This window comes from Dermacentor silvarum, chromosome 1 (genome assembly GCF_013339745.2).
Source record: "Dermacentor silvarum isolate Dsil-2018 chromosome 1, BIME_Dsil_1.4, whole genome shotgun sequence".
NCBI lineage: Eukaryota > Metazoa > Arthropoda > Arachnida > Ixodida > Ixodidae > Dermacentor > Dermacentor silvarum.
Genome location: NC_051154.1, coordinates 173,325,798 through 173,339,643, shown reverse-complemented (window position 1 = coordinate 173,339,643; position 13,846 = coordinate 173,325,798). Strand labels below are relative to the sequence as shown.

The 13,846-nt window shown below is 43.6% G+C and overlaps 1 protein-coding gene across 1 annotated transcript in view; it reads right to left on the bottom strand.

The window, feature by feature from the left end:
• The window catches only part of LOC119436398 (protein bicaudal C homolog 1-B-like), a 188,878-nt gene that overhangs the window by 106,604 nt on the left and 68,428 nt on the right, over positions 1–13,846 (bottom strand). The window contains exons 4-5 of the mRNA XM_037703239.2: positions 4,823–4,902; positions 4,173–4,331 (exon numbers count right to left, since the gene is read on the bottom strand). Coding sequence (XP_037559167.1) covers positions 4,173–4,331; positions 4,823–4,902 — 239 coding nt within the window. The remainder of the gene's footprint in view (positions 1–4,172; positions 4,332–4,822; positions 4,903–13,846) is intronic.

The following is a 13,846-nucleotide window of genomic DNA, read 5'->3' as shown; positions in this document are numbered from 1 at the left end:
CCTCAGGCTGCAATCTCTAGATGTTTATGGTCCACGAGGACTAGAACTCTCGCCTCTGAAAAAAATGCCAGCCTCGCAGGTGTCAAAGCTGTGCCCCTCCCTACACACTAAGCACACTGGCCGCTTGTCCGTATTCCTGGGGAATGCGATCCCTATCTTCTGGCAGCAAGTTTCCCCGTTGCCAACTTTCTACAGAGTTATTCGTGATCCTATTCCTCTTCATCTAATATGACCTCTGGTGATTGCAGATATTAGGTCTGCGCACTTGAATGAGGGCCCTGTGCGGGGGGGGGTATTGTTTCTTTTCATGTTCTTTGCAGACGTCTCACCAATTAAACTGGCTGATATTGTGCTGAACGTTGACCGAAAAAATTGTGCCAGTGAGCACACCTGTACATGTTCTGCATAATAAAACATTCAACCACAACAAAAATCCTGGACATATTACGTTGGCTATGACTAATCTCTGAAATACACAGATGCTTTTATGGAAGGAATGACATTCTTCAGCTTCTTTGATTTGCTTTCATTTTTCAATTTTAGCCTACACCAATGCTGGGCAGCTGGGTCTGTGCCTTGAGACGCTCCATATGTTACGGAATTTTGACCAATAAAGTAGCGCCATCTTGTTACACAGCTCAGATACAGACAAATGATGCAAAAACAGAGGACGTAGACAAGCACTTGTCTATGTCACCTTTTTTTGTGTCCTTTGTCAGTTGTTTCGCAATATGAGTAAATTTTGGCTCGGTCTATATTTGTTTTAATGTGTGGGATGTTAAGCAGAGTGCATGAACAATGCAGAGAATGCAGTTTATTTTTTGCTCCATCGCATTAATATTTCATACATCATGCATGCACTTCATGGGTCCACAGTCAACCTATGTAGTGCCAGAAAGAATGAATACAATGCAATGAACAGAAAAACCATGCCACTTAACGTGTCTGTCACGGTGAGGCATAGTTTCGAGCCAGCGTTAAAACTTCATTCAGAAGAAAAATGCATAGAAGTATTAGATTTTTCAGCGCTGCATTTTATTTCCACATACCCTTCATCAATGTTGCAAGATTTTGTGGCAGGTTGGTCTGACACATTTATTTAAAAAAAAGAAAAAAAAAAAAAGAAAAACACTTGAAAGGTAAGTACAATTTATAAACTGCAGCGTGATATTAACTAACTTGAACACAGAACATAAATTAAATGGAAACCAGTAGAGAGTTGCACTATGCCTTAGCATGCAACATAACTTGTGAATATATTCCAGAATTTATTTGCTGCTATGTTAAGGATTATTTTCATTAGTCAAAGAAAGTGTTTAAAATTTGTTTCATTTTTGTTCTTGCAATAAAATGACCACAGGTAAGGCGATGCAAGGCAGTGCATTATTCACTGCTGGCGAAAGTGAAAATCTTGTTTCTGCACAAAAATCTGCACATCTGCGCTTGAATGTAACCAGCTGCACTTTTCTTTTACTGATTTCACTTGCGGCTGCTATATGAAGAATACTTTGGGCAAATGAAGACAGTCCCAGAATTTTTTTCTGCAAGCCTTTCACTATTCAAGCAGGTGTCCCATATTTTCAACAGCATCGCAGTGCAACTACCTGTCTAGTGTTCTTGTCTGTCCTCTTCTATTGTGTGTTCCAATTTAGATTCATCGTGGTCTCATGGGTACCAAACATGTAATTTTGTTCTGACTGACATCTTGCCAAATCTTGAAACTAGTCCTTCGGAGTCATTTCCTACCCGACTGACGCGCTTCCTCTTCTTGATAGGCTGGGCCGCTGTCAAATTCATCATGCCACCTACATTCGAATATCGGATCACCTGTCTTATCTGAGTACGAAGCTAACGTCAAGGAATCTGAGGTCTTAGTTTCCCAGTGTCACAAAGACGGAAAAGGGGGATTTAGGTGGGCACGGATACAGTTTTGCCAGAGCCCGAGAGGTGCCTTTAACGTACACTAATCGGTGGAGTGTAACACTACTAGGTCATGGCCAAACTGCCCCTGCTTTCCCATACGGCAATGGGCACCACTGATCTAAAATAGTGCAAGGACAGCAATTCTTACAGTAGACAGTTCTATGAAGTTCCATATACCATAACTCTGCCGACTGGGGGCCCACCTAAAGCCTGAGCCTGACCCAAGCCTGAAGCTCCTAGGCTCGATCCTGGCTTGGACTCATGTAAAACTTAATTGGCCCGAGTCTGGTCCATGGGCCAGACCAGGCAAGACCTGCGCTTTCAGCTAAGCGCAAGCCCATGCAGTGCTTTAGTGTGGTATGACGTCTGCCACTTGCAGTTTTCAAAATAAAATTTGTGTGTGTTTAACCTCCATTTATCATTATTACTTGGTTGAAAAGGTATCGATGTGTATAAGTGAATCGAATGACATGGTATTAAAGCTCAATTTAATGATGACAATGACACCTGAGAATTTTGTTATATCCAGAACTTTAAAATAAAAATCTCATAAATCATTCAAGCAAATAGCATTTTACTACTTAAGAGTGAAAAAAGAGCAAACTTTAGCCTGCATAGACTTTGCAGGATTAAGTCATTGCGGAATAAATCTGCAGTGAGAAGACTGCACATTTGAACTCTGCTGCGACAGAAGCTGGCGCCATCTGGTAGAGTTGACGCAGAGTTTACAATGCTGAGACACTGGAACGAACAGTTTTGTAAAAAGAAGGCCCACCTTAAACTGGCGTAGTAATGCCGCAATACAATGAAAATAGTACAGTAGCAATACAATTAAAAATTTCAGGCATTCTGAACACAAAAGGTGTCCTATGACAAGTTTCTTTACCCCTACTTTCTATTAAACAAATATGGTATATCGGGAGAGACGTGAAGCTCAGTTTATCCCCAAAGCACGCAACAAATGTGGCTGTGCCATGGTTTCTTAATTATACCCAACCTGATGCCTTAAACATATCATGAGTGGGCTATAGCATACTTGCCAAGCCGACAATAACGATTTAAATACAATTAAAATAAATAGTGCCATCACATCGGCAAAATAAAGTAAGGTAATTTATGATGAACAAGACCCACCACAATTGCTCCATTACAAATGGCACTTAAATTTAGTACAAGGATTCCAAGCAGCTCATTCACACTTACCTCGAGGCCAAATGCATACGTAGTCTGAACAACAGGCCATTAGCATTAGAGAGAAGTGATTTGAAATTAATAAAAAGGCAACAGACACTTTAGCAGTCATTAAAAAAGTGCTAATTAGATGTGAAGCAGATCTCGTGGAATACCAGCAAGCGAGGGGCTCCCATTGGCCCCAAAAACGACGTGTCTGGTTGTTGACAGATTTCTAGATCATGAAGTGTTTAAAAGAAAAAAAAAAAACATGCAGCCAGTTCCATGAAGTGAAATCTGTCGAAACAGTGGAGCTGTGGCGTTCCGTTTCTGCGATTGTCGTGCATGTTTTTTTGTTTTTTTTTTTCGCTGTGGTAGTCTTCGTTTTAGACCGAAGGAATGATTACATCTCCACTGTTTTGACAGTTTTCACTTCATGCTTTGTGGCCAATGGACGCCACTCGCACCAAGTGGCGTCCATTGTCCGAAGAGTGCGCGGCGCAACCGCCTGCTATTATCCCCTGGCGCCTTTCCTCCACCTCCCCGGCATGCAATCCAACTGGTTGGCTTCTCTCCTGCCAGCGAGCGGGTCACGTGACCCCTCCGGCTCTACTCCTGCGTGACGGCGCACACTCGACTAAGAGCAGCTCTGCTGTTAAAAGTAGCAGTTTCGCCCGAAAAGTGAAGCACCCTTAGTGATAGCAAATTAGTAAGAATATTAATTTTATCGGCCGTATAAATTTGCAAACATTCGCTTACTAACTAAATTAACAAACACAGTGTCACGCAAGCCCACAGGTAAACATGAACACATCTCACTCGATGACCGTGGAAGCTCGCTGGAGTAAGAAACGCTGAAGTAAGAAGCGCTGTAGCAGCAGCAGCAGCAGCAGCAGCAGCAGCAAGGGAATAGACCTTTGCGCTGCCTCTCACTTCAACGTGAACTAAGCATTGAAAGCACAGCACATACGAAGCTACCAGCACTTTGTCCACATCACAGATCACTTTGAAGATACGGCGCCCTGCGCCTACGCAGCAGTTGCTGGAGAAGAATAATCGTGACTCGTGCGATTTGGTACCTGGTTACTCTTGTCTAATTGACTGTTGCGATTGGAGTCTGGGAAGTGAATATGGCAGCCCGTGTTGTCCATCACTTGTTGGATGTTGTGGCCTCCTTTGCCAATAATGTAGGAGTGGTCTGTGAAAGACACATCCATCTTCATGGTAACTCTGTTTCTCTGAAATGCGAGGAGACAAGAACCAAGTTAAGGTTCCGACTTTTTTTTTTTTTTTTTAAAGCTTCCTACCGTTATCATAGCAGTGAGCATGAATGGGACAGGGACAAGAAAAGGACGACTCAAGCAGTTTTGCCGTCTTTTATGCCCCTGCCCTGCTGGTGCCCCTTTTCCACCATAACACTTTACCAATTTGGCCAGTTGACCACCCTTCCTACCTGGTATATTGACAGACATGTTTTACTGTGAAGTGAGTTAACTCCCTGCTCGGTAAAACGGTTACACCCTCATAAGGTTGTTGCAACTTCACTGTGAAATTCTGCGTCACGGATGTATTCAGTTTTCTTGCTTTATGTAATTGTGCATGTCAGTGAAGCACACATACAAGCATGCTCTAGGTGCACTTACATAAACAAAGAAAGCCCATCAAAAACACAAACACAAAGACAACTTAGTGTTAATCATATATGCAAAGGAAAATATCTGAAGAATACTTTTGTGTCAAGCACTTCCAGGATGCTTTCACGAGCTTTGCCAACTGCATCTGGAGATCCCCGAACTTTAACATGTGGGTCTGAAAATTAAAAAAAAAAAAAAAAAGGAGGGAGTGAGTCCAATAAGGATTGCCACAATAGGCATTTCTTCATGCCAAGTAGTATTAACTATATTGCACAACGTGAAGTGACAGCAGCAGGTAGGCAACAAAACTTTAGATAGAACTTTGTGCCCACAAAGGAAAGTACAACTCTGTAGCAGAGATGCTCAAGGCACAGACAGCAATTTTCCAATTAAGTGAGGCTGCTGGTAAGCGACCCCTCACAGAGTCTCAGAGTAAGTTCTGGATCAACTAGATGTCATCACAACTCCATTATGTGCAGCCTGCATTCAGTACATCCGATAAAGGTGTGCGCATCAGGCTATAAATGCTAAGCACATTGTTGTGATACTGGGAGCATGTCTAGCACTAGAGATGAAACTAAACACTGACAGACAGAAAAGGAAATACAATAATGTTAAAAGCATGGCAAAAGTGCACAAAACAAAGAACGCATAGAACCATACTGTAGTACAAAACCTATGATCTCAGTCTTAAGTACAGAAAGACTGAGCTGTGCAACTACTTACATTAACCAGGCTTCATATTGGGTTCCAATGAATCGTCACCCTTCTTATGTTTAGTGGTCAGACAAACAAAAAAATGTCATTTTAGAAAATCAGTGTTATGTACCCAATAGTTTACTATGGCAAAAGGCTTACAAAAGTTTCAACCACACATTGGTGAACAGTTTGTAACTAGGATCATGATTAGATGTCATTAATACAACTTTCAGAATACACTTCTGCCCAAGTGCTGTAGTAAAAACTTCTTTTAACAAGCAAAGGGATGCGTTCAGATCTGGTATACACATCCAGAAGAGTAAAACCTTGATAATTTATAATCTGTTTATTCCATATCCTGGATAATTAGAATTTCAAATGGAAATTTTACCAGGTAACCTTTTCGTCCATTAACTCGAAATCTATTTAGTAACCAGCAGCTTTTTTATTAGTGAACTGACAGAATTGGCGACATTGCAGAGACATTGAAGTGAATTTGCTTTGAGAGTGGCTTTCTAGAACAATTATTCAAGAATTACGTGTAGGCAGACCAAAAAAATTAGCTGTATGGTATGTGGACCACGATGAAGCAATAGGTGTCTCCACTCAGAGGATGTGGTTTTATGAATGTGAAACCACATATTCGTGAAACCACATCTACCAAACATTTCATGAATGTGAAATGTTCCGGTAGATGTGTTATGCCATGTTAACATATACCGTGTAGACCGCTTATAACGCAAGTTGCCGGAGTCGCGAATATCTGCACTGTAAGCGGTACCGCACTATAACCAAAGCAACCATTTTCAAGGCCCACACATATGCAAAACGTGCACTGTGCCGCCACGCGTATGCAACAGTCGAGGAATGCGGCTAGAACGTTTGCATTCAATTTACAGTCAAATCTCGTTAATTCGTACCAAATCACGCGGCGGCGCCTCCAACCGGCATTGCTCCGGCACCGCCATAGAGTAAAAGCTTAGGGGAGACCCCCCTCAATGTAGCGCGCGAACAAACCAAAAAGAAGAAAAAAAAAACGCAGTGGACATTTCACCCTCTCTCAAATGGCAAGGTCGCCGATTCTGCGTTGCGCCGGAACATGCGTATACATGCCGACGTCTCAGCCACGCTACCGGAGCCACGAGTCGAAAATGGCAGTGAACCCTTCTTTCTCCTTTATACTTCCTCTACTTTCTAGTCGCGTGTTGACCTTGCACGCTGCGGCTACGGCGCAGAGGGAAGCAGCGGCGCTGTCCCAGGCCGGCCAACGAAACTACCCATGCCGGCAAACGCCCACTTCCCGATAACGGCAGAAAACGAGGAGCTGGCACCAGGCCGGCTGTAGCGGCGGCGGCGGGCGCGCATGGTGACAGTCGAAAGTGAGAGAGGGCGAGGGGAGGCACTGAAGCAGCGGAGTTGCCAAGGCGAAATCCGCTTCCCTGCCGCCCTCCTCCCTCACATTCCACGGTCTCCGCGTGCGCCCTTCGCCGTGCTGTGCCGGCGCCGCCCGCTCGCTAGCTGAAGTTTCGTTTACTGCCGTTATCGTGAAGCGAGCGTTGGCCGTTTCGTGGCCCTCGCTCGCTATGCGCGCCGTGATATTTCACAACTTGACTCGCACTCAAGATTCTGGTTTCAGCCTCACTGGCTGTTCGTTCGCACCACGTGCCCTTCTCCTCCACTTCGTCTCTCTTTCTTCCTCGAGCACTCCTTGGGGCGCCCGTTTGAGGGAAGCGTTCGCCGTCTCCGCTGACTTCCGTACTCCCAGGCAGCCGCACTGTAACCGGTATTTCGTTTCCCGCAACTGCACTATAAGCGATACGTGTATACATGGAGTGCTATGGGAAAATTAACGGGAGTCTGAAAAGACCGCACTATATCCGGTACTGCACTATAAGCGGTTACGTTATGAGTGGTCTATACTGTATTAGTGTTTAAAAAATGCCTGCAATGCTTGAATTAGCTCGACAGCATTTAGGGAAATTTCGAGACTTCTTTGTCTCATGTTAGTGACACGATTAAAAAAAAAAAAAAAAAAAGCTGGCAGCACTGTGCACTAGACGTTATGAGCGCTGTTCCATGTATTTGTGGCATCTTGTACAGTGTGATGCGTGTGCACACTTTAAAAAATGCCAGTGCGGTGAAGTGTGCTTTTTGCACAGCAGTAAGTTCTGCTGCTAAGGAAGAGCAATTCTGAAAAAAAAAAAAAAAAAAACATGCAGGATATCTCCGGAAAGCTAAGGGTTGTGCAATTGAACAAAAAATCATTGGTGCAACATTGAGGGAGGAATATGGTAGTGTGTGTGTGTGTTAAGAGCAAATTTGTGAAACTGATATTCTAGTTGAGATAAGAAGTAGAAATGGACAGGTATGATGCACAAGACAGATAACTAGAAGTCACAGTAAGAATTGGTGCTAAGGGGTGAAAAATGTCATTAAGGGCAAGAGAGGCTTTGATGTGATACAATTAGGACATCTACAGCATAGGATGGAGTCAGTCGATGGAACACAGTGAAAGATTAGGGAAGAAGCCTTCATCCTGTTGTGGACTAACACACTGATGATAGCAGTGCAGCTGCTGAAGCTGGGAATTGAGCCCAGAACTTCATGTTCAGCAGCAGAAAGCTTTAGCCACACAGCCAACAGAACAGGTAACATGCCCCCCAACATTCCTCACAGTGGGAATGGCACACCATGCCCAGCTTTCTCAAGCGCAATGGTGACAATCCTGAAATTCTGCGTGGTTATAGCAAGCTACAGGACATTGTGTGTCAGGAACTACTGAAATGCTCCAGGTTAAGAAGAGTGCTCAAATTAACTGCTAGCACATACAGGTAATATGTTCATTTTGTACATTCAGCACATAAAGCCAATGTGCCTCAAACACTGCAAACAGTTTTCCAAAAAACCTGGTGGAGAACTGAACATTGCGTGTAATAGCATTCGTGTTTGCTGGAACTATTGCCATTTACTTGAATGTCATAAAGTGCACTAATAAATATTAATATCTCAGACTGATATCTTGCTCTAGTTTTTGCAAAGACATAGGTGCATCAATAACAGGTTTCTAGCAATGCATACTGCACTGGTATCTTTTACTTGAGCAAAGAAAGCCAATTTTTTTTGTTATACAAAGGATTACTGTGAACCAAAAGCAGGAGAAGAAAACAGTTTGACAATTCAAAAGCTGCAAGTGTGTTTTGGCAATGTAACTGCAGTAGACTTCTGTTAAGACAAAATCAGTTAAACCAAATTTTCGTGTATGAGGAACAATGTGCAAACAATAGTTGGTTTTGTTGCCTTCCCATAGTCAAATTGGAAAATGAATAAACTTAACACAAACTATTAATTCAATTAAGCGAAACTTGCGCAGTAGCCACTGACACCTGTTACTCGACTGAGCGAGAGGCACGAATTGCAGACTTAGGAGAGGAGATTTTGTTGACACTAGCATAGCTCGTAAAGCTATCAATTATATAAAAACATGCAAGGTTGATACCATAGAAACAATAGAGGTCCTCGAGGTACTTCTGCAGGCTGGCAATTATGGTGAGGACACTGCTGGTAACTACGGTGGTGGTGTCCGCACATGATACAGCCGAAAATGCCATGAATACTTGGGTGCATTTCTTTTCCAACATAAAAATACTAAATTCAAGCAAGCTAGGTGAAATAGCTTTGGTGACAGTGCACAGTTTTGTACAGCACTGGCAAGCAACAATTGCTATATTAAGAGCGCATAAAGCTGAACAAAATATATAAAAAAATTTAACAGCATTTTACATTTGCCTTAAGAGTTTAATACTTTCTTATTTTGTGGCATGGACATTTAGGTGCACCAGGAATAGATTTTCAGTTGTCTTAAAAGAAATGATCAATACATTTTAATGAACAGATTTTCACAGTCCCTTCAAGTTCATTTTAACGGGTGTCTACTGTAGCGTTTCTTTTATCTCACGGTTCTGTGCCAATCTTATGCCTTAGCTCAAAACAGATTGCATAAAACGTGAGTGGTATATCAGGAAAATCTTGTATGAAATTGCTTAAAGTTATATTTAAATATGGCACAAAATCTATTTCACACCAACAGAAATTGATAGAAACGTTAATTTGGTTAGGGGCTGTGTCATACAGCCTGCAGTGATAAACTCATCCCTTGTGCTAAATGACTACATATGTACCTAAGAAGCCGCCGTGGTTGCTTAGTGGCTATGGCGTTGGGCTGCTAAGCACGAGGTCGCGGGATCGAATCCCGGCCGCGGCGGCCGCATTTCGATGGGGGCAAAATACGAAAACACCCGTGACTTAGATTTAGGTGCACATTAAAGAACCCCAGGTGGTCCAAATTATTCCGGGGTCCCCCACTATGGTGTGCCTCATAATCAGATCGTGGTTTTGGCATGTAAAACCTCATAATTAAATTAATGTGCCTAAGACTTCCATTTACAAGGACAGCAAAACTAACTGCAGTGTTGGTCATGACATTCTGCCTTGCTCACGCACTCATGGACCATACCAACAGGAGGAAAATTGTTGCGCGAGCATTGCTTGCTTGAGCCGCGCACCATCAGAATTGGAGCACGCTTAAGCTTCGCCTTTAAGAGTGGAATGCGACAACATTCAGAAATCCCTGGCTGCTTATCAGGTTTTTTTTTTCGCGTATATTCAAATTACAATCAGACGCTATCATCTCAGGTTGTAGCTAAGTTGTACTTCACGATTTTTCTGACGAATTTTACTTTGAGAAATTCAATTTTTGTTGACTAACCCCTTGCACCACACCACGTAAAGGGCCTGTGTGGTCGGGGTGGTTCGGGATGAATTTCTCCACCACGGATGCCATGGGCGCCGATGCTTACGCCGAAGCCGACACCAACACCGGATTTTCTGCGACATGGGGCCCTTAACGCTATCGTGTTAAACGTGAATAACAGGGCTGCACAACATAGCTTGCAGGCTGCATGTGGCCCGCGAGCTCAATTTAATGGCCCACAGCCTAGTTAGGACTTGTGTGCTGTTGTGGCAATCAAAGTATGGTCATGTGATGAGAAAAACTACACAAAATTCTGTCACGAAAAAAAATACACGTGATTCGTTTGTGGCATCAGGTACATTAAAACAAAAAGGATGTGGAAGCATAAAGTATCTAGTTGGGAGTTCACAAGGAAGGGCACAAGACCACCGAACATATTCGTCAAGTTAAAAATGCCAAGATTGCATTATTGGTGAATCATCCATAATTGAATCGAACATTAGTTTTCTTAATACGTTTTCATTGAATCATTGCGGACAGTATAATGCCTGCTAACAGATGCTATTGTTTGGTGCGTGGCTTATATATCCACTTTAAATACTCACTTGCATTGTAGTGCAAAGGGTCAGTCAGGTTATTTTGGCTATCTACTAGGCCATTAAAAGTAACATGCTCCTCTTCATCGACATACCTTAAGGAGCTCACCATAAATTAAGTCGCCAAAACTTGGCGGGCCGATTTCTTGGCATGCTGTTAGCCCTACTCATAAAGCTTAAATTTGACAAATGGGTGTTTCTGTATAACTTAACAAAGAAAGCCACAACATTTTCTATCTGTGTCATACTTAAAACCTGAAATGGGAATGTAGTTTTCAATAATTTCTACCATCATATGTTCAATTTCAAGGATAAATATTAATGAGCATGAATTAACACACCTTCAGCACATGTCAAGAACCTTTTAGTAGAATTCCAACAGCGTTTCATGTCATTCAATGGCAAGAAACTGAACGATCACCTTAGTGAACCTTTCCCGGCAACCCTGGAAAACTGCGACTATACAGTGCAGCTAGAGCTGAATCTACCTGCACTGTTCACTGGAACTAAAAGCTGTGTGGAGGGAGTAGCCTGCCCTTCTGTTGCAGGAGAACCTGGATAAAAATAAACAAGGAAACATAGATCACAATGCCTTAACTCATCTGCAGAACCTACTGTCTGTCAGCAGACATTTTCTTTGATGACTCCGCACATGAGCTGCCTTCATTCTTCAATGACAAACGTGGCATTACAAGACATGCTGAGGAGAGCAATGAATTTCACCAGACCGCTGGTTTTGAGTTGTGCGATCCCAGGCGTTAAATGCCAGAATTGAACTTGTTTTCAACGTGCCAAAACAGATTTGATTATGAGGCACATGCATTTGGTGCCGTGCACCCAATGCACAGTACACAGGCATTTTAAAGGGGCCCTGAACCACTTTTATCGAAGTAGAGAAAGACATTTGAAGTGAAAATAGGCTACTTCAGAAATACTTCGCGGCAAAAAGTACTTCAATGTGTTCAGCAGAAGCAGAGTTATTGGCAATCAAACACGGCCTGCACTGTGCTCCCCTTCCTCCTTCAATGCCTTGCACTGCGAAGACTACGGCGGAGTGGGGCGGGGCCACAACGCTCCGCCTTTGAAATGTCACCACAGCACGCATTTCAAATTTAATTTTGGATGGTAACGTAGATGCCATAAACATCCGATTTTGGTGCCTATGACGTGCTTAACGTAAGCCAAACGCGGTTGTCCACAGCGAGCAGCCAGTGGACTTGTGGCGGCACCCCGCGGTGGCCACAGTGGAGCCGACCGCAGCGACCAATAGCAGCTGCGTATTGGAATGTGCTTTATTACGTAATAAAGCACACATAAGAGAGCGAGGATCATGGCTTCTGTTGAAACGAGAGCATTTGAGAGAAAGGCGACTTCGCGCTCTGCTTGCGAGCTCCACGCACCGCCTATGACAGCAAAACTTGGCCGAGATGTTCACAGCAGCGTATGCTACCTGCGGACTGTTATTTCACCAAGCCTGAGAGGTGGTTCAGGGCCCCTTTAATGCAATTAGCATTCTTTGCCTACTTGAGGGCTTTTGAGCCTATCTATCCATATCTAGCCTCTTACGCCAACACAGCAGGCCAAGTTTTCTTCCAGTTTGGGCAAATGGGTATGTAATTATGGTCATGATGCCGTCGTGGTCATTCCGTTATCGTCATTCCAGCTTAGTCTTCCGACTTGTGCAGCCATCAGGCCTACTATGCCAAATTAGGCTACCAGGTTGTCCAATAGCTAGGGCCACTAGGTACCGTATAGAATATATAGTGTAAGGATCACACCCATGTAAGGGGCCACACCTCCAACTTGGCAGCCCGAAATATGGAGAAAAAAACAAATTCCAATGAAGAAACAATCATGTTCGGTGCCCCACTGTCGCGCTCGCACATCGGCGCATTTTCACGCGCTGCGTACGTCCACATGCCTCTACTAAATGGCGAGACCTGCGCATTGACCTGATGCAATGTCGCATCCAGGGATTTGGGGTGTGCACGATCGAGTCAAGGCAGCGCCGGCACCATTTTGACCAGAAGGTTCAGTCCCGTGTAAGGGCCGCACCTCATCAAAATTGTAAAGAAAAAGTGCGGCCCTTACACTAGTCTTTATGGTATATGCTCGTAATGTCGTAGTCATTCCATCATCTTAATTGCAGCTTTGCAATTCGACTCATCACGCTGGCACCATCCCGCCATCATGCATTCGTTGTCACAACGTCATCGTGATGCAGTTGTGGTCGTTGCATCGTGCACACATTGTCGTACCGTTATCATTCCATAGTGATTGTGCAATCGTCATTCCAGCTTTTGTCATAGATTGTCATCATACTGTCATAGTCGCACCATTTTAGTCAGACTGGTTCGTCATCCCATTTCCTTCATGCCAGCGTCATCGCGCTGTCCTCGTTATAACACCATTACAGGATAGTCATCTTGACACACCAGCAACGTCTCCGTCTTAGTCTTTCCATTGTCAGCACTTCCATTGTCATATAGCAGCCGTTGCGCCGTCCTGCTCGTTGGCAAGCGAGTGCCACAGAAATGTCTACTGATACCAGAGACTGTATCTACTGTATATAGCAAAGCAAGGAAAGTATCTGAATGACCATTACAGATATTAAAGAAACACGACTTCAGCAATATGGTGGGCTGCTTCATTGTTTGAATGCTAATGACATTACGATCGGCAGGCATCGCAAGATGGGTTCTGCCGTTTTTTTGTTTTTTTTTTCCCCATTTCGCCCCCATTGAAATGCAGCCGCCGTGGCTGGCATTTGATCCTGTGACTTCCTGCTTAGCAGCACAAAGCCATTGCTACTACACCACCACAGTGGGTCAGCCCTGGTGTAGAAGCTTCGTCAGTCTCGCCACGCACTGGAACATCCATGTTATGTTCGACATAAGGTAACAAATCAGGGCTGACAATTAAGTTTGCAAACTCATCCTAGAAATATGCTATAATCCTAGAAAATATGGCATACACAATTCAAGTAGAGTCAACAATTTTGCAAGAATATTGATTTATGGTTGATAGAACATTTTCAACATCCCAAAGCGGCACAAGGGCTATGGAAGACACCA